We start from the raw sequence: 21,334 nt of genomic DNA on the forward strand, positions 1-21,334 counted from the left end.
CATATCAGGGGTGTTTGTCATCAATTATAAATCATACCAGTTGATCTTCTTCACCCAAAAAACAAAAGCATGAGCGTAACAAAGAAGGTTATGCTAACAAAGTAACATTTATCATGAATTATGCAAATGGGGTCCTTATTACCATAATTTGATTCAACAATGTTCACATTCACATAACTTCCAAATGACACAAGTATGAAATTGCCATCCTTTACCTGTATGGTTTTATAGTAGTTTCTCATTAATTATGCAAATTAGGCCTACATTTGCATATCTTTTATCTATCACAATTCCTCAGTAACAAATGTCACATATGTCAATAGTCATATCATGGAATACAGCGGGTTTTTAAAGTTGTCTCATTAATTAAGCAAATTAAAATCTGATTTGCATAATTATCGTCCAATCATACAAAGCATTACGTAAGCTATCTACATACCAAAAATCATTACCATCCATCAAGCCCATCTTGAGTTATAGTATTTTCTCATTAATTATGCAAATTAGGTATTCATTTGCATAATTGATATCTATTTATATTTCTCTCTTCTTCAGTTACATATGTCACATGTTTGAGAGTCCTGTCGTGGAATTTGGCCGATGTATAAACTTTCCTCATTAATTATGCAAATAAGATACTGATTTGCATAATAAGTATCTAATCATGTACATCATCACTCAAGCTATCTACTTACCAAAAATTATAACCATCCATCAAGCCCTTCTTGAGTTATTCCCTTTCAAAGTCTGAACCAAAACCTGCTCCTGCAGTTCCAGAAAAGCCGCTAGGGGGCCAAAACCTATACCACTTACTCTCTGTCCAAAGAGCTATCTACCACTCAAAAATCAGTTCCATAGCTTGTCCAGAACACGAGATATTGAAACAGGAAGTTCCGCTGCAGTACCGTAACAAGCCTCTAGGGGACCCAAAATCTAATCATTTCCTAGTCTCATCAAGACCTACCCACCTACCAAATATCAAGACAATCCATCTAAGCCTTCTCGAGTTATGCTGTACATTACACACACACATACATACAAACGCTACCCTCTGCATAACCTTCTCGGCGAAGGTAAAAACTGCTACTTAAGGTAATCCTGCCATTATACACAAAGCTACATTTTTAACATGTTAACCCTTGGCACATATAATTCGAACGCTCTTCTAATGACAGCATTACTTACCAAGGCATTGCTTGTAATATACATTTCCTATCTGTGCATTTCCCAAGATAGACTCAAATTAATATATGAGGTAACATTTATAAACATAATAGATTTTTAAATTGCTCTCTGCACTCTTTATAGAAACCCTTGCTTATTCGGCGAAGATATGTGTTCGTGGAACTCTAGTTATATACTAGTTTCTTTAGGATATGGCAATTTACTACTCTGAGGCATGTGCAGCTTCTTAGGTGGGTGAGTACTATATACTTCAAACATTTATGTATGAAAGTGTAGAACTCACGAATTGTTGCTTATTATAAAGATAGACCTTTTTCAATTAGTTCATGAGTGAGTACTAAATGTATTTGTGAAGTAATCCAGTAGAAGAAAATATCTATCAGAGAAAAATTAATGGGCAAATAAATCATGTCATTATATCATACAAAAAATGATGAAAACATATTCAACTTTTTTTTATAGATGCTATTACCAGTGTGGGCAGATAAGCAATTATCATATAATCAATCATCATTTTTTTGCACACAGTCATTTTATTATTATTCATATATCAAAATAGTGTTTGAGTGACATCTAACGTTCAAAAGTATCTATTCACGTCTTTTCAACTCAAATTTACCCAACTCGGTAATCTGAACAGTTCGGAGCAAAAACCCATTGAATATTTTTGCTACTTTGCGGAGTCAGCAAACGCACCGTTTAAGCAATGACCAAACAATCAACAATGACAAGTTAGAATAATATCACAGAGCAATCTTATAGATGGCACAATCTGAGGAATACAAACTTTTCTTACAAACATTTTGTATCATTTTTTTCCTCGCACATACACCCCACGCCCAGCTTGGCGACTTTGCTTTGTTTTCACGGGTGCGACCAAGGAGGCATAATGACTCTGTAGAGCAACTTCGATCTTTTTTTCAGCAGTTACTTTTGAGGAGGACTTTGAAACATTTGAGTTACAAGAATGCAACGTGGAAGATGATCTCTCTAACGGCGAGAATCAAAGCACTATGTGGCAACCAACGCTGCCGCCGGCAGCCGCGGTACATTTGATTGCGAAGTCTGTGAGAATGTATACAAAACCGCCGGATGGCTTGAAAAACACAAGTCTTAGAGAACAGTATTTCTTAATGTGCATATATGCCGACTGAGGAGAAATTACAAACTTAGCTTGACTTGGCTCGCATTACCCTGGAGCCCAGACTAGTACCGGGTCGCTAGCGATTTCCTTCGGCGGCGGTCCAAGAACTCAGCCCGACCGGACTAGACTCCCCCGATGCGCTAATTACGGCATCGGCGGGCTTGGAGCTTTCGGTCGCCGAAGGGATTGGGGGGAAGGAACCGGCTAAAGAAACCAGCCAAAAGGCCCGATATACAGTCTGCATCCCAGGGTAGGCTCGCATACACCTTCTTGAAGTTCTTCTCACGGTAAACATGCCAATCGGGAGCCGAAATAAATCGGCCTAAAAGTCTCCTAAGGAAACACATAGCTATCCAAAACATGACCGAAGAATCCATGGATACGAACCAAGGACCTCCATGCACGAAAATCATACCAAAAGTCACTCCCAGGTGCCGGAAAATCTACCCAGGTTCCGTTGACCAAAACAACAAATTTGGAACGAGGACCCCTTCAGCTACTCAGAAAAAACGAAAACTTACCAAAGAAAAACGATACAAATTTTTTGTGGCAACATGAAATATAGGTATGAATCTATATTTTTGACGCTAAAAAAACAGAGACTTGTCAACAAAAATGACCAAAAACTCGCCCTAGTTCGTCGCACGGTAAAAATTCTAGTATCCAGATGACCGCCATTTTGTCCTCGATCGAATGATGACGTCAGCCGAACCCTACCGGGTGTTCCAAATAAGGAAATCGTCGGAAACCCGAGGCATCTCGGCTGCCGGTCGGCTCAAGCTCGGCACGTGTGACGTCATGCCGAAGCTCCTTTGCATAGAAAACCGCGATTCACGCATCGGTTCAAAGACGGCGCCGCGCCAGCTATACACAATGGGTCGCAGCGGGGCGAAACAAAAGGACCCAGCGGGGCGCTAGCTCGTCCGCTCTCCTTCTATATAAAACCTCCTTGTTCTCAGTCAAGTTGATGTAGGTTGGGGTCAACACAAGGTCAGATATCCCAGCATTCCCGCTCAAAACAAATATGGCGGCTTCCACGGAAGTAAATTCCGAGGAGCTACAAACCTGGCCGAAATTCGTGTTGTTTGGCGATTCCATAACCCAGGTAAGGGATGCTAAGATAGCATAACATATCAGCATACTATTTGAAAAACTGTCACCGGCATTCAACCTCAGTTTGTCTCGTAAAGGCCCGATTCCATACGAGCTATGTCGAGTGGGAGGGGGGGGCATCTGTTTGATTCGCTTGGGAGAATTCTATATATTATCCTAGTGGTTTATTTTGGCATTTTTACCGCCCAAGGCCCGCATTAGATTTCCGTTTCGGGAACCAATGTAGAATTCGGGTACTGGGGGCTTTATTCCCAAGCCTAGTGTCTATTGATTACGTACACTATAAATTCTAGGGACGCCAAGTCGGTCGATATCTCTTGTATGGATCGTTGTTTAGTGTGATTGTCCAGTATTTACGGATACAGACAGATGTGGAACTACGTGTGATAACTACAATATGAACAATCTACTATTGGAGAGCTTAAACAAATTATACGTGTACTGACCTTGGAGTCCCTGGCAGCAGCGTCTGGTTTGAAATCTAGCGCCTCATGCTAATTAACCAAAGCTGTTCTGCTATTGGTTGATGTACATGAGTTACTTCCTTATAAGGCCTAATTACATTAGCTATCTCCCTATATGGTCTAATTACAATACTATTGCAGAGGGTCAAATTACAAAGCAGATGAAACTGGTACAATGTTGCAATTTTTTGTGTTTTTTTTTTAATGTAGAGAAATGTAGATGACAACATAAAATCGTTAATCTTAGTTTACATTTGTACAATGTTATGTGCATGGTCCTATTCATATTCACACATATGCTCAATATTTCAGTTCTTATTATTAAATTTCTTCTTTTTTCTTTTTCTAATTTTGTAGTTGGCATTTTCTGATGGGGGTTGGGGAGCAGCATTACAGCATGTCCTGCAAAGGTTGGCACTTTTCGAGTTAATTTGATTTATTCATAATCAGATGGGTGGCTTTTAATAAGCTTGCATCACCTAAATTTCCCAGCAAGGGGAAAATTATTCTTCAGTATTGTTGAGCTCAATATTAAAACATTAGTACTGTACTAGTAGATTACACAGTGGAAATGTTCTTGCAGGTTGGCAAGAGTGAACCACAAACTTTAAAAAAAAAAATATTTCAAGATTTTTTAAATCTTAGTCCTTTTTTTTACTGTTTTCTTATCAAGGTAAAATATTCTAAACTAGAGGAATAGTTTGGTTGTAACTTGTACATAAAGTATGTGTCACTCAATGGAAAGAAATACATGTGAGTACTTGATGTAGAATCTACTAATCATCATGCACTAATCAGTAACTATCGACATGTCCTTTGCTGCTACAGGAAGTGTGACGTGGTATGTCGGGGATTGTCGGGGTACACCACAGCGTGGGGGAAGCTAGTTCTACCTCAGATCATCAACAAAAACAACGCTGAAGACATAGTGCTGGTCACGATATTCTTTGGTGCCAACGATGCCTCGCTTAAAGGTAAGAATCTTCAGACAAAACTGCCCATTTCTCCAAGGATTATGTTACTAAGTATAACAGTTTGATGCATGCTTCTCAATTCAATCAAATATACTTTTGTTAATATGTTGACTGACTGTTAGCTAGGTAAAATTACAAATGTATCAAGAAATTTTACAATATCAACTGATAAGTAGCTGTCAACAATGAAAATTTTAGCAATTGGAAGTGAAGAAGAAAAATATGGAAATGTTCCTGTAAAATTCAAGAAGACTGGAAGAACAACCTTGTCATTCTTATACTTTCACATAAACAGTAAGTATGGTCAGACCTGTACAAAAAGACCACCCTGTCAATGTGTGCAAGCATTAAGAACCCTGTCTATAGTAACTACCGGTCCACATAGACCAGATTTTATCGGTCCCCTTAGTGGTCTTCTTGGGCAGGACTGCACAACTTTCAAAAAGTTTCATGGGTTGAATATAAGTTGTTGTTTTCTTATCATCAATGTTACGATGTCATTATTTTCCAATGCCAAAAAACAAAACCTTGAGGAATGCCTTCAGCAAATCCTCATTGTTGTTAATTATGATTATTCCCACAGAAATGAGCCCCAAACATGTCCCTCTTGATGTCTACAAAACCAACCTGACGGACATGCTGGAGTATCTACAACAGTTAGGGCTGGGGTCAGACCAGGTCATCCTCATTACACCTCCAGCACTGGACGAACAGGCCTGGCTGAAACACTGTCAAGAGATGGGTAGGTCCTGTTGCCATGGTGATGTAACCATAGCAACTGGATTGATTGAAAATACAACAAACATCAGATACAGTCAAACCTATATGTACAAGTGACAACCTCTACATAAGGGCCACCTGGCCATTGTGACCACTGTTTGGTGGTCCTTTAGATTATTTTCCTATTGACCCAAGCATTAAGAATCCTGTCTATAGTGACCACCTGTCCACATAGACCAGAATTCCCACAAAGTCCCTGAGTGGTCTTCTTTAGCAGGTTTGATTGTCAAATCAGAAAAAAATCTTTAGATAAAAGAAAATACAGAATGAGATATGTACTTTTGACCATAGCAGCATTATCAAAGAATGCTATTATCAATGATGATGATGGTGGTGAATGATTATTGAAAAATATGATGTTGGTCTTAGAATAGATAAGAGAATGCTAATATAAGGACTGCTGTAGCATCAACCTTGAGTATTATGGAGCTCGTTACAATAGGGATAATAAATATTAATGGCAGACAAGTAGGAACATCTTTATACCTTATAATTTGATGATTATGTTGTAATTTATTTGTTTTCATCAACTAAAAAGATTGGACAAGATCGTGCCCAGAAATAAAAAAGCTGTTTAAATCATTTTTGAAAAATGGGTATCAAGTCAACAAAGTGTTATTTTCTTTGTTGATTTTTTGTTGTTGTTGACTATAGGGTCCAGCATTAATAGGTTGAATGAAGTGACCGGTCAATATGCCAAGGCCTGCTGGGATGTGGCCACAGAGAGGAAAATGACCTGTGTTGACCTCTGGACCGCCATGCAAAAGGAAAAGGTCAGAGATCAATTTTCTTGATTCTTGATCCATTATTATTTCATTTTCTAATGAAATTTTATAACTTTTTGGTCTAACTGTGAAAGTTGTTTGGAGAGTGAGAATTTGACTTACTGATTGTTCAATACTTTCTTATCATGTTTGTATGTCATCACCATCCTAAAAAGCAAGCTGCAATACTCCAATTTTCTGCTAAGAGGCACTGCTGCATGGCACTGCTGGTGGAATAGGTGTTGAAGAGATTGTATTTTTTTGGTGATTTTTTCTGTATAAAGATGTAGGAGTAGGATAATCATCAAAATATGTAATTTTTCTAGTGTCCATTCTAAAAACTTGCCTTCCTCCCACTACTGTTTTCAGATGTATACTTAAAGTATGTGATCTTATCCATATAATATAGGATTGGCAGAGGTATCTGGATGATGGCTTGCACCTTTCCAAGGAGGGTAGCCAGTTCTTGGCACAGTACCTCGTCCCCCTTGCTCAGGAAGGCACCAACCATCTACCAATCATCTTCCCCCTCTCAGAAGATGTGGACCCATACAAACCAGAGGAGGCCTTACTTAATAGGAACCCAACCAAAGATGACTTACTATAGGGTAGATACCATTTCAGAGGGGCAGATGCCATTTTTATATTTAGAGTCTGTGCTTTAAAAAAACTTTCTGTGAGTGAGTGAGTGAGTGAGTGAGTGAGTGAGTGAGTGAGTGAGTGTGAGTGAGTGAGTGAGTGAGTGAGTGAGTGAGTGAGTGACAGTGAGTGACTGCATGAGCGAGCGAGTGAGTGAGTGAGTGAGTGAGTGAGTGAGTGAGTGTTTTTTGTGCTCTACAAGTTGCCTTATTATCCAAAAAAATATGTATATATTTGTAGTATGTATAGTTTGTTTTCATCTTTTAATAATTCATAGTCATGATAGTGATAATAGTCTTGCCACCAAAAAAGGAAATTGTGTGACACAACTTTATTCCTTAGGGATGCGGTTTAGAACCTGTATAGAGAATACAACCAGCTTCTGAAGAATAGTTTTGATTTTTGCATTTTATCTCTTAAAAGAATATCTATCTTACACATGCTGATTTGCCAAGGAGCTAGTTTACTGTAGCGATATATACATTGTGAGCTTGAAGTGATATACATTGTTATCAAATGCCAATGTACCAAATGAATATAGTTAATCAGCATGCTAGTAATGTTTTAGGGTAGTCTTCCATTTATAGATCCTAAATTTCAAGTCGACCCATTGATTTAAAGTGAGATGAATTGACGTTAAAAAGTTCTGTCTTTTAAGGGAATATCTTTAAGTTTACAGAAACCGATCGGAATCTCTACCCACAGAATAGCCGATTCTGCCAGATTGCAATCTCTCTACCCTGACATGTATATACATCATATATATATATACAGTATTATAGACTTTCTAATGAACATCTAGGTTTTATGTCTTCAAGCAAGTCAGAAAAGTAGCTGTGCCCAAAAAAAGTTAGAATGTGCCATGGGCCTAGTTTTGGTCAATAATTGTGCCTTTTACATTAATGTTGTACTGAGAACCAGTCTAGTGTAAAGAGAGGTCAGATTATATACGGTGTATTATTGTGCATATTTTCATGTCTATTTCTTTCTTAACATAAATAATACTTTATTATCAAACATGAAATCTTGTCCAATCAACTTTCTCTAGCTCTTTTTCGCCTTATGAGAATGGTGGTCAGCAATTGTACGTTGACTTATATCAATAAAGCCATGAAACAAGTTACAGAGTTCTTGGCCTGGCAGTGACAACAACCTGATATGTCAACCACGCCCCCTTGCAGCATAAGATATAAATGCCCCGAGGCAAGATTACAGCCGACAACAACAACACCTGCACAACTGGTTTTTAGACTCAGACAACGACGTGACGATAATACTGGCTGCCGTGAGTCAAGCGCAAATTTAAAGGTCATTTGTTGTCTATCCGTAAGCTAGGTGTGCCGTTTACTGACCTGGGGCAAAAAACAAAAACAACTTGCATTCATTAAAAAAACAGCCTTTTCTGTGATCTGCCACAATTCGGTAACAAAATCTATATTCTTAATAACTTAAAATTTACGATTTTCATGGTAAAGCACTCCTATGATCTTTATATGAATGTATGTATGTAGTACGAAGCCGTTTGTTCCACACATGTCCAAGACCCATTGGAATTTAAACTGGATAAAACTGATATGATATCACACATAAGATTGAATATTTAGATTATAAGTGATGACGTCTGTGTAGGATAAGAAACAGATGGTGGGTTAAGATACGCTGCCAAGAAACAAAATACATTTGTCTCATGATGCCATAAGGGACCTGCCGTTAATTATCATTATGGGGAAGCTAAGAAAAACATGCGTTTCTCAGTTTTTGACAGTGACAAATGGTAAGTTAGTAGATATACTTGAATTTCTACTGTCATTTTTGTTTCAAATGACTGTCGGGACAGTACATGTACAATCCCTACAATTATTAGTGATCAGCCCCTGAAGGGGAGAATCAGTACTGCTATGTAAGGGAGGTCTTTTGTAATTGGGGGTAGCAGGTGTGTTTTTAAACGTTTAAACAGGAAATCGGCACTTTAAAGTGCTCTAGACAGTATTGTTGCGATACACTGCCCGGTGAAGCTATCTTATAGGTCAACGTACTCAATGCTATTCCAAAGTACATAGTTTGATCATGAGGGCAGTTAGACAAAGTATTACGATTTTTCATCACAACATCTACTATGGAATTAGAAAATGTTTCCGTATTTTGCTGTGATATAAATCATTTCTTGCTGCACATGTGAAGGCGTACCTACTGTTTTTGATTTAGAAATGTGCATTCGAGCAGTTGGAATGCTGGTTGAATATGAGGATCTGGATCAATTAATATCCGTGTGTATCAGTGTGCCGTGTGTTGCAAAAATACACAAGAACAACTTTGAGACGTTGAGTTGACCCTTTTCATGTTTTTGTTTCTCATTCTATTGGTGACATAAACCGAGGGATAGTTGTACAACGATACAAATACGGGCTATCTTTTTATTTTAGAATTGATAGATTTCAGCCTATCCACTCCGGGTGTATCCCCAACTCTTATCAATTGTCAATAATGGTCTTTTAATTACTTAAGTCAAGGTTTTGGTACTGTTTAAAAGGACTAGCGACTAAGTGTTTCTTTAAATGAATGCACCCCCTATCATCATTACCAGGCTATTTCAAGTTAAAAATGCGGATTGCGGATTAGAGAAAGTCATGACCTTGAAGCCCAAGAGTGGAACGTTGACCACTAGACCATACCAAGGTATGTGTGCAATGCCAGCCGTAGTTTATCAACAGTGGTTAATAGATTGCTATTTAAGAACCTGGAAAACGAACCAGAAAGCCTGTGCTTAGACTAAAGGAGAAGCCAAAGCAAACTAGAAGAAATTTTTGGCGCTCTTCAAATAATTGTAAAATACCTATTCTGTGGGAAAATAACATATGGCACCAATGGCATGTATGTTTTCCTAGGATAGGTTGGGAGGAGCGATCTTCATATTGTCACGTTTTCATTCATACGTAAGCGTCCTTATATTTACAGACGGAGGTGGGTGAGTATTTACATGTATGTGTGAGAAAAAAATGCGATCTGTCCTCCCAACTTCTGTTTGGAAGTCAAGCAGTGGTGGGAAAATCATCCTAAAACAGAGCGTTAGACCGGATCTGAGGAAGTTGGGAGGAACGATCTTCATATTGTCTCGTTTTCATTCATACGTAAGCGTCCTAATATTTTCAGACGGAGGAGAGTGAGTAATTACATGTATGTGTGAGAAAAAAATGCGATCTTTCCTCCCAACTTTTGTTTGGAAGTCAAGCAGTGGTGGGAAAATCATCCTAAAACAGAGCGTAAGACCGGATCTGAGGTATTACATGTCCTGTTATCTTGTCTATTTTGTTAACATCAAAGCTAAGTGGTAATGTTGTAGCTACGCAAGTGGAGAGGTATGGTAATTGCATATCGGACACAACATGCCACGGCATTGTATTACCGCTAGGGGGCGGGACAGGAAGGATATGGCGGGAAGGGATGTAGAAAAATGTTGGTGATTTTTTTACGTTTATAGCTTAATGTAGTAAAAAGTCGACGAAACAACTTGTATTCTTCATAAGGAAACTGTGTTCTCTTTTTACAAGTGGTTATCTTTTTTGTGCTACCACGCATCAAAAATCATTATTAATGGATTGAGGTTTTTGCAATTACTGTTAGGCTAGGTTAGACTACATTTTAGGTGAAACAATACTACTAAACATTAATTTGAGAGTCTAAAACAAAATCAAGCGTGTAAAAAAAAGAAACGGTTCTGGTTTGGGCCACAATGGTGCGGGCTCAAATCCCGCTTAATCTTCATATAATTTTGTATTTGAGGCTTATCTTCTCCCTAAGCCAGCGAAATGCTGCACAAAAAGATTTAGTAGACGACTAAATGTGTGTGAAGGAAACCGTGGATTATAAAGCCAAAGGCGTGATAATTCTCAAAGAGCGGAACTTCTAAAGACGAGCGTAATCCGATATCCTGTAAAGTTACCTGTAACATCCTGGCTACTAATAACTGGTATCCAGTGGTGTCCTTGGGACTGTGGGCGAATCCATCTGACAACGATACAGGGGTGTTTCCTTTATTTTTCTCTTGAGAATTGAAACCGCAGGCCACTGCTTAAACGTATCATTTCCAACTAATTTTCTTCTAATTATTCTTCTTGTGTGTGTGTATTTTTCTGTGACTTTCTCTCCAACGAATTCGGCAGTAACGTGACAATATACTTACAACACCTGCTTTGAGACAAGCAAGATCATGTTTAAGTTTTGATATGAAACAATGTACTACTCGTTGTCGCCCGAGCATGTGATATCGTTCGAAGTCTCTCCCCCCCCCCCCTAGTCGTTGTTTTGCCCCGCCGTCCTCCATGCATGTTCAAATCACATTACCCGCCCATTTCGATATTCATCAGCCCGTGTACTGTGTTCTATACGCAAGCCGCCCCAGGCATTGTTCGTATTGGTGTGTAGTGGAGCGCCCAGTTTTTACCGAGTTGCGGTAACCGAGCGAGCTTAAAGCCAGCCGCGCTATTAGATACACCCAACTTTGGCGGTGAATCACTGATGAGAAGGGGTTGGTCCCCACACCCTTTACCTACGAACAACGTGTGTCGTCAGACATCGCTGTCAATCATTTTGCGCAGTCAGTGGTTGTTACTGGTAGGTCCAGACATCCGTCCGGTTTGATCGAGTTAAGTCACCTGGCGGCGGATTCGACGTACGTTTGGACCGATTTTCTAACTTTCTTGACGTGTTGTGCTCTCAAGAAACAACACTCCTAAGGAACAGACCGTCTCGGGACGTATAACGAGGACTGGGGACGAGTTGACAACGTTGTTTTGCAAGCGGGGTTCCAAACGCGTGGACCGGGACCCTTTATCCGAACGCAGGTAGGTGGAACGGGGGTACGGGTGGTATGCATAATACTGTTACACTCTTGCCCAGGCTTACACGCAAATGCACTTTTGCCCTCACAATAGTTTACACAACATATCTGCCGGTTTGACGGATCGAAAACAGCATAACAACCGTTCCAACAATCCAATACAACATTTCTTTCACCGAGTAGTAGCGATTGCTGAGTCTAGTCGCGTTTCTTGAGGAAAGAGAATTATGTATCGAACGATAAAGCCTAACAAAAGGTAAGGCACTTTATAGCCGAATACGGCCGCGTTTTGCTAATATATAGATTGCTTGGTGGTTGAGAAAAAAAAATCAATGAGAAAGTGATCGAGTTAAGGATATCTCAATTACTGCACGGAATACTTTCCCATGGGTTCTCCCCGGCTCTCAACCTATAGGGCATACCCAAAGACTTACCCTGCACCCCCGTAAAGTTTTTTTCACCCCCTCCCCTTCTATGCCCCCCTCTCCTAAAAATCAATCTCAACCCTTACCCCACCCTCACCCCACCTCAGAAAGGCATTCAGTGACGTACTATTGACGTCCCCAAACAACGACAGACGAATAACAACACGCTACAAGTAATCATTTCTATAACCCAATTATACCTGTCGAATAGATTTCCTTTCCCACGGGACAATGAAGTTTATGTATTTACTAGTAATTGCAGTATAAGGAGCGTGGCTTGCCACACAGGGCCACAAATTAAAGTCAACGCGAAACATAATGATGTTTTAATGGAGCGACGGTCGGTCGAGACCCGGACAATTAAGCTTAAAAGCATCAGGGCATTTTTTATGCTGTGTTTTACGTCAGTGGAATATGTGTACGTGAGGGATCAGCATAGTATATTAATCATTAGAATTCTGTTGAATTTTAGTTATTACAAAGAAATTGGCTCAAAAAATGATATGATTCGCTCAGAAGGAGCTTATCAAAGAGATTTCTACCGCAGTATCAGACTTTGCGGTGGAAGTTTTTCTTGTAACTTAATTAATTCAGTGACGTCCTTTTCTAGACGCATATTGCTTTCGATCAAAGCGGTACCACCGTTTGATTACGCTCTACTATTTGAAACATTTATTTAGTAATCGTAGACCCACACATATACACACACACAAGCTCACGCACACAAACACACACACACACACACACACACAAATACACATACAGAATAGAACACTCGCACAAGTCTAAAGATCTGAGACGTGATGTCACCAAAAGGTTTGAGCGACAACATAAGGGTAGTTTGTATGTACAATCACACACACACAGGCACAAACACACACACACACACACACACACACACACAAGAACAAACAGACACACTGTCACACACACACACATACAAACACACACACACACAAACACACAAGAACAACCAGACACACTGTCACACACACGAACAAACAGACACACTGTCGCACACACACATACATACAAACACACACACACGCACACACACACACAAGAACAGACACACTGTCACACACACACACACACATACAAACACACACACACAAACACACAAGAACAACCAGACACAGTGTCACACACACACACACACGAGCAACCAGACACACTGTCACACACACACACACACACACACACACACACACACACACACACAGTAAAACACTCACTCAAGTCGTCTAAAGATCGGGGACATGTGATGTCACCAAACGGGCGCGCGATGACATAGGTGTGTCGGTATGTCTGCCTGAGATAAGTTTAGACCACACCTGACGGAGCATCTGGGACAAAAACAATGATCCAGACGACACTGGGACATCCTGTCTGCCCGGCTATTGTTGTTGTTGTCATCATTGTTAGACAGTAAATCTTCATTTTGTGGAGCGTAACTCCGTAACCAAACCTTCTACGCATTGTCGACCTACTGACCACAAAGAGACATCTTTTGTTTTTAATCAGAGGAAAATGATTTATAGTTTGTCACTTAGAAAAATGATTCTCGTTATTTGAAACGATCCTAAAGTTAGTGAGGTAGAAATGAATGCCGGCATTTATACATAAGGATCTGCGTATTTCTAGACGGTTCTTGACTTGTTTAACATTATGTATATTCATGAAAACCCTACTCCCAAAATGTCCAGATGGCACAATAATAGCGCAGTGGGTGGAAACATAATCATTCATGGACCTACTTAAAAGATTTCCAGATTCTTAGAGAAGATTTTCATTTTCTTTCTTGACGTCTATACCGTTGTTTTCGAACTTTAAACGTATTATAACTTGAACCTAGTTGTGTATATGAAATGTAGTCTATTCCCGACTCCTTGAGGCTAGCTAGCTATAAGAACGTGTCATCAGATAGCCTTTGCCAAGCTGTAGGTTACCAGACTACGTCGACTCGCTTTCGCAGTTATTTTCAAGTAGATGTTAGGGGGAAGAGTGAAACGTATTCAGATCGCATAGACTTTTTCCTGACCGACCCTCCTCTCCTTTAAGGGTCCAACTTCTGACGTTTTGATTGCTTGAAGATATCATGGAGGTTGCGGTAGAGAATTACAAGGCCAATTTCAGGTCTGCGACTACAGGCGGTCCAATTAACTGTCTGACTCACATTGGGCGGTTCCAAAACGGAAAGACGGGGCTGTAACGCGTCATTTGAAAACTTAGAGTAGGCTTAACGAAGGCATGTCCCCGCCAACGCTTAGTCATGACCGCACCGGTTTGAGTTATTCCGTGTAAACAAGTTTAGCAATGCGATAGTGATGTTGGAGTAAATAAATAGATAAATGGATTGATAAATATATGGTGTCAGTCACGTATCTATTTTGGAAATATGGTGTATTTCGTGGGGTATATTTCGTCCCTCTGTCGTGTTGTGTTGTGTTGTACGTGTCGTGTCGTGTCGACATACATGTGGATTGTCGTGTTGAGTTGCATTGCGTTGTATTTCGCACGTGTCGCGTTGCGATTGTGTTATGTTGAATTGTGTTGTATTGTGTACTTGACGTGTTGTGTTTGTACCGAGTGCTACATTGCGATGGATCGTGCATCTCATGTCGTGTCACGTTGCGTTTGTGTCGTCTGTTGTTAAATTGTGTTGTATTGATCGTGAGCGTGTCGTATCGCGTTGCGTCAGGCTCATGTTGTGTTACATTGCGATGTGCATGCATCTCGTTTGTGTGTGTCGCGTTGCGTTGTATTTCGATCTTGCACGCGTCGCGTTGCGTTGTGTTTGTGTTGTTATGTCCTGTTGCATTCTGTTGTATTGCGATCGCACACGTGTCTTGTCGCGTTGCGTTAGTCTCATGTCGTGTACATTTATCGTCTCATGTCGTATCATGTCGCGGTGCGTTTGTGTCGCGTCTGTTGCATTGCGGGGTATTGTGCACATGTCGTGTTGCATCGCCGTGTATCGTACGCGTCGTACTAGTAGGTTGTGTTGCGTTGCCTTTTCTTTGGCAAGAAACAACACATTGTCTGCGGTCGCCTTTATGCGTTAGATGTAACAGAAACACCCATGACGAAAATGCTAATCAGACAGATGAAAGTTCAGACTCGGTTCACCGGGCTTTAGTCATTTGATGTTAACAAGATTACCCAAGTCTTTTGCGTGCTGACTGCGTATGCCTGATTGAATTTAAGAGTTTGATATCAGTGATAAAAAATCCTTTGTTCTTTTTCTAACCACAAATATTAATGACGTTTTTGATGAATAGAATATGACATACATAAAGGGTTCTTTTCATCATTATAGACACTACGTTAAGTTTAAAGTGCAGTTGGCAGCAATACAGGTATCTGAACTTTGCCTTTGTACATACAGCAACAAGAATATGTAATATTTACATACTGTTCATTCTAAAAAAGTAAAATGTGACTTGATTTTAAAGTTATAATCAAAATTGTTTATAAAAGGGAGTAAATGTTAGCGTATATTTTTCATGAGAAAAATTATAATTACGGGCTTGCCTGGCTAATTTCGTAGTAGCAACTAGTCTTGTATGAAATGATGTGCACTGGAATCTAATTTTACACTTACGTGGTTTTACAATGTTTTCTTTTTTCTCAAGATTACATGATTCATTGTGAGCTTTTGTATTTCATTACAAATGATTTATTTTTATGGCTTACCCTTTCACATTTTATTTACGTTTCCTGAATATCTTTTAAACCATGGTTTGAAGAGACATGTACGCCAAAAACGTTTTTTAGTTGTTTTTTTTCCAAGCACGCAATTTTCTTTTAAAGCAAATGTTATATTGTCTATAATTTAGCGTACTCTGACCTAATAAGATAGAGTATTCGAGTGTACAAATTTCCAGTAAACCTTGATACGTGATCCTGCATTTATAACAGAGCTGTTCCCCCCTGGGACATTAATGGTTGAGTCGGCAGATCGAAGGTTGATTTGTGCTTAGAGGTGGTATTCATTCCGTAATCCCCCATGTAGGGAAATGCTCTTTATCTTGATCGTCTGTCAAAGGGCTGTTTAGCTGGGATATGAGAGACTTTTCTTTTCACGAAGAGTCGCTGAAAGATAAGGAAATTAAAAGTGCTCGGTAACAAGAGAAAAATGTTGAGAAGAATGCGTCGAGTAATATCTCTTCTGAGTAGTCATTAACGTTATCGGACGCAGTGCGTTCAGTAATTACCTCAGTGAAAATTGAGGTATTGCTTTTGGTGTATCTGTGTGTGTGTGTGTTTGTGTATCCGGATATTTGTGGCTAGCATAACGTTAGAACCTCTGGATGGATTGTAGTTACATTTAAATCTGTAGGTAGGTGTTGGGAAGATAAATGTCAAGGGCATTTTGGGTCCCCTGGTGAGTGACTTTGGTACTACAGCAGAACTTTCGTTTTTGTGTCTTTTGTCCTTGTCATGCTATGGTTTTGTTTGTTTTTCCTGCCTAACGCCGTATGTTTGTGGTGCTGCGGTTTCAATTGCTGAACCTTAGTTTAAGTGGGTGGGACTCTTGCATATCCTCCCTCGTCGACTTTCAATTCTATATAGCCTTGCCAGTGAAATGTTGATACGAAACACATGGTTTTCCTCTAAAAACTTCACTGTCTTTCCATACGTAGTCAGGATGTTTCCTTATGTCAAGATAACGAAATATCACAATACAAACCGCTGGTTTTCAGCTAAGTTGTTTGTTTACAGTTTTCTGCTATAACTGAACGAATGAAACACACATTCATATGAGGCCTTGAGAAATTTTGAGTATTTTTTCCACGGCTGACAGAAAATGCCTTGACACCTACGCAAATATGTTCAAAGTGACTAAAATTCCTCATTACGATTCTGTGATGTGTTTATCAACATCCTAAGTGACATGAAATACGATTGCAACAGAAGCCGCACAGTAAGATTAGAGGGGAGCGACGGAGAAAAATCACCAAACCGTAAACGGGTCAAAAATGATAGATTCCTGGTTTTCGTCAACGGACGGGTAGAATTTAAGCCCGACGATTTTGGGTTAACGTTAGAATTTTTCGTAGGTAAATGCATAAGCAGAAATAGCACGAATTTATGAAAAGAAAGAAAACTAAGCTTGAGGAACATTCAATTAGAATTTGTGTATCTTAATGAGTTTTATTTGCAAGTTCTTGCCCGAGGGCTAATTGCAACATGAAAGAATGCATAGAAAAAGTATACGGACAGTGCAAGTTAACAATGGTGACAAGTGGAACAAGTTACTATTGTAAGAACTACTACGGAATACAATCTAAGCCTTTTGGGTTTGACTTCTTTTTTTGGATAGATAAATTATTATAAGCATATTGTAACTTGCCAAAATTTATGATACGGTAAGCAAAAAACTTGGAAATGAAACGTAGTAGTATCTCGAGCTTTTGTGAAATCGTAAAAATGTCTCAAAAATTGCGTCTTGCCTTTAAGCAACCAGCTACACGCATTTCGTCTGATAGTGTATTCCCCCTAGCACCCTGAGCAAAGTGTGTTCGAGATTTCTGTTCTAAAAATCGATATATGCAAGTTATTACATTGATAAATGTATCCATTAAGTGCTTTTTTCTCGTTCTATTCCCGCATTTGGAGCTTCGTGTTTCAGTCAATCCATGGGGAAAATATGTACTCCCCTTTTGAGGTATGGTAAAAGTGATAGAATTCTATTATGCGTACAGGGGTGTAGGACGTAAGTGCAGGCTTGGTAAAAATGGACGGAAGAAATCGGCTGAAGTAAGCAGAACGGTCGAGATGTACCGTAGGGACGTTTCACTTACTAGACTCTGAAAGTCACTGGTCGAATATATGTTCAAGCAGATTCTTTGTATGGGATGAATTTTTGAGATTTCTAAAATTTACATACCTCTCAATGCGCATTTTTCAAGTCATACATTGACTAAAATGTGGTCTTCTCTGTAGATGACGTAACGAACGAGTAAAAGATTTAAAGAGCTACGAAGAGGGGGAATGAAATATGATCACTTCATAAAACATGAAACCCAAAATACAGTAGTAAAAGCAGTAAAATGCAACTTTCGAGCTGTACGAAAATTGAGTTAATATCTTGAACATATTTTGTACATTCGAAGCCGACTTCACATACAATTTCAGTCTTTTCTAGTCTTTCAATTTAGTCTTCTATTAATTTTTTCCGTGCAAATGGCCCTTTTCCATCTTCGCAACAATGGTAAAAAAATGTGTCATCATTTACTTTTCAAAAATTAATGCCAGCCAGCTTATACGTAAGGTGGCCTATCTCCAGGCTATATGAATACTCTTTCACTTCAAGTAAGCCATTTTAGTACTTAAGATGATAAACTGTCAAGTAGATCATTGTGAAAGCCTTGTCAGTCTGGCATCTTCATTCTCCACTGGCCCCGGGGCTGGAATCACGCATGAAAGTTTGATAGTTTCATGCTGGTGATTACATGTCAATGTCAGGCCTGGATAACGGAAAAGCGTCAGCCATGTTATTTGTCATAACCATCCAGGCCATGTGTCAATGTTAAATCCTTTAACGTAATGACGGCAGCAGCTGGGTTATCAGATGCCCAATGAATTGCTGTATTATGATGCCCTAGATTTCTTGGCAGACCACACAGAAAGACCACAGTTTTGGGACAGCGCACTGAGGGGGAGGGTCGAAGAGTACGGTGTAGGGGAGGGGGTGCGTTTATTTGTGGATGACTGGAAAATGTATTGCAAAGATAAGAGGACAAGGTTTGCATTAGCCTGCAGTTTACCCCAACATCTACAACATTAGCAACAATAACATTTATAGGGACCAGTTGGTTAGATACGGATGAATAACAGTCCACATCTGCATGTACACAACAACGGTAACCTGAAACCTCTTAACGAAATATAAAAAAAAGTCATCAAATCTTTATGACAAAATGTTATCAACGTTAAACATTTTTACACACAGCCATCAAAAATCAGTACTAAAAGAACCGAGTGAACACTCCATCCGCTTGAAGATAATACGATCCTCCCTCGACTGTTCGTAAAATACTGTAAAAGAACTTTAGCTACATCGATAAAAGAAACAGAGAGAATTTTGAATGGTCCACAACCGGACGGCAGTTTTATAACAACATTTACTGCTCCGAGACTCCTATAGGGTTTCTGATATATAATCAATGTGCACTGTTGCTCTCTTTGACCCCCTTTGCTGAAGGTACCGAAATTCACGACTTGCCTTTGATGCGTTTTAATTATTGAAAGCGGCTGTTGCAGTAGCCTCCATTGCAGGCTTCTTGGGTGGACTTTTAAGAACAACAAATGTTCACCAAAAAAGCCCGCTATAGAGGCTATATTGTATAAGGTGATGTTGGAAGTCAGTAATCTTCATAGTGGACTCAATGGCTGACGTTCTGAAATTAGGAAACCTTAAACCTCCGCAAAAAACTGTCGATTTTGAGCCTCTTGGCGTCTTTCATTGGTACTGCAGCGGTTTTTGTGTCTTTTGTTTAGGACATGATATGGTTCTGATCTTTTAGTGGCAGATAGCTCTTAAAATCAGGAAGATGTGGCGTAGGTTTAGCATGCATAGTTTTTCTGCTGATTTTGCTCCCGTTTTTAATAACATTAAATACTCTCACGTGTCACCGTGTCCTGATTAAAGAACATACAAGTAAAAGTGGAGGGACATTAAAAAGCTGCATACGGATCTTTGAATAAAAAAAACACGCCACTACCTAAATTTGACAAGAAGAATGTTGTCTTCTCAGCCATTTGTTTCATTTTACGTCTCATATTACAGCTCCTATTTGGGCGTCAAAAGAATTTTCTCAAATTTCAAATTTATTTTGAGCTCGTTAACTCGTTTCTCCAACCGGTAAATCTTTAAGCAGACAAAAATTAAGCATAATTAGTCGAAATCACCACTAATTTTGTTATACGTAAAGAGGGATTAGATAAAGAATGGGTGCTCTTACAGATCACAGGTGGAGGTGGTCTCTCAATGTCTCATAACTCTTATCCGTCATTTGTGACATTTGTCTTCATCTGTGAGTGATATTAAACCCATATCGTGTTCTCATGGCTCATTAGAGCCGGCCAGCCGATTTTTCGAGAGGTGGTTCGTAGCAGCGACGAATGATTAAAGTTCACATAAAGATGAATGGATGTATATGTTCCCAATCTTTCTTTGTAACCCTAGAAGGGTAATGTTGAAGGCAAGACCACGCAAGGAAAAGGGAATAGGCTTCAAATTTCAGTTTTGCAGTTCTGTCGTGCTACGATATTATTTATCCAAGTTTTATCAAAGGTAACCATGTACATTTTATTGTATGTCAATTAACTTAACATTGCCTTTACGTGTCAAATAATATGCTTAAAGGCACGCCCTCTATACCCGTAAAACCTTGTTATACATGATCGATACTTAAATAGAATTCAGTTTATTTAGTTCACAAGGAACCTTAGTATTTACGTTTTACTACCTTTCTGTCTACATATTGCCGTTGCATTTCTTAATGCATTGTCTGTATTTTTATAATCAGCATTTTTTTGCCAAATTTGATTACGATTTCAAAACTAGATCATGGCTTCTAAATCGTTTAGATGAATTAAGAAAAACTTTCTTGACCAAACGTAACTGAAAGCAAAGTAGAGACCAAAATACTGTCATTTTTGCTTAAGGAGCAATCCTTTAGATAGTAATTGATTAGGGCATATATTTGGCATTGAAAATCGGTTCGCAAGTGTTATCAACTCGGTAAAACGGGGTCAGAGAGGTTGTGGTCAATTGGAAGTGGCCGCTGGACAATTTCCTTTCGCAGATGGTCAAGTATCGGAGAGGATTAATCAGGTCACCAAGTGACCGATATTCTGGACGTTCAGGCATCGGAACATCTGGAGAATGGAACGATTCCTTTAAGTATCATCCGAAGCACTCTCTTAACCATGAATAGACATTGATAATGAAAATATTATTCGTCTTCTTGATTATAGTGCTTCAAGCAGCCGGTCTTA

At 39.3% G+C, this 21,334-nt stretch overlaps 2 protein-coding genes across 2 annotated transcripts in view; both read left to right on the forward strand.

Annotated features, from left to right (window-relative positions):
* The first annotated feature begins 3,293 nt into the window (after positions 1 to 3,293).
* LOC136440362 (isoamyl acetate-hydrolyzing esterase 1 homolog) lies at positions 3,294 to 7,045 on the forward strand. Its single transcript, XM_066436371.1, has 6 exons — positions 3,294 to 3,434; positions 4,264 to 4,316; positions 4,735 to 4,880; positions 5,464 to 5,622; positions 6,315 to 6,433; positions 6,834 to 7,045. The coding sequence occupies exons 1-6, from the start codon at positions 3,354 to 3,356 to the stop codon at positions 7,029 to 7,031; spliced, it is 756 nt and encodes a 251-aa protein (XP_066292468.1). The 5' UTR covers positions 3,294 to 3,353; the 3' UTR covers positions 7,032 to 7,045.
* Positions 7,046 to 11,406: 4,361 nt separating this feature from the next.
* LOC136440304 (uncharacterized) overlaps positions 11,407 to 21,334 on the forward strand; it is a 38,207-nt gene continuing 28,279 nt past the window's right edge. Inside the window, exon 1 of the mRNA XM_066436261.1 lies at positions 11,407 to 11,904. The gene's annotated coding sequence lies outside the window, so the exon portion shown is untranslated. The remainder of the gene's footprint in view (positions 11,905 to 21,334) is intronic.

Source organism: Branchiostoma lanceolatum, chromosome 8 (genome assembly GCF_035083965.1).
Source record: "Branchiostoma lanceolatum isolate klBraLanc5 chromosome 8, klBraLanc5.hap2, whole genome shotgun sequence".
In the NCBI taxonomy this organism is placed as follows: Eukaryota; Metazoa; Chordata; class Leptocardii; order Amphioxiformes; family Branchiostomatidae; genus Branchiostoma; species Branchiostoma lanceolatum.

What these genes read in the sequence shown, in the direction of transcription:
- LOC136440362 (XM_066436371.1), top strand. Translation starts at nt 3,354, where the DNA reads ATGGCGGCTTCCACGGAAGTAAATTCCGAGGAGCTACAAACCTGGCCG. An exon ending in TTACAGCATGTCCTGCAAAG is followed by an intron (nt 4,317 to 4,734) that starts GTTGGCACTTTT and finishes TTGCTGCTACAG; the next exon opens with GAAGTGTGACGTGGTATGTC. An exon ending in GAAACACTGTCAAGAGATGG is followed by an intron (nt 5,623 to 6,314) that starts GTAGGTCCTGTT and finishes TGTTGACTATAG; the next exon opens with GGTCCAGCATTAATAGGTTG.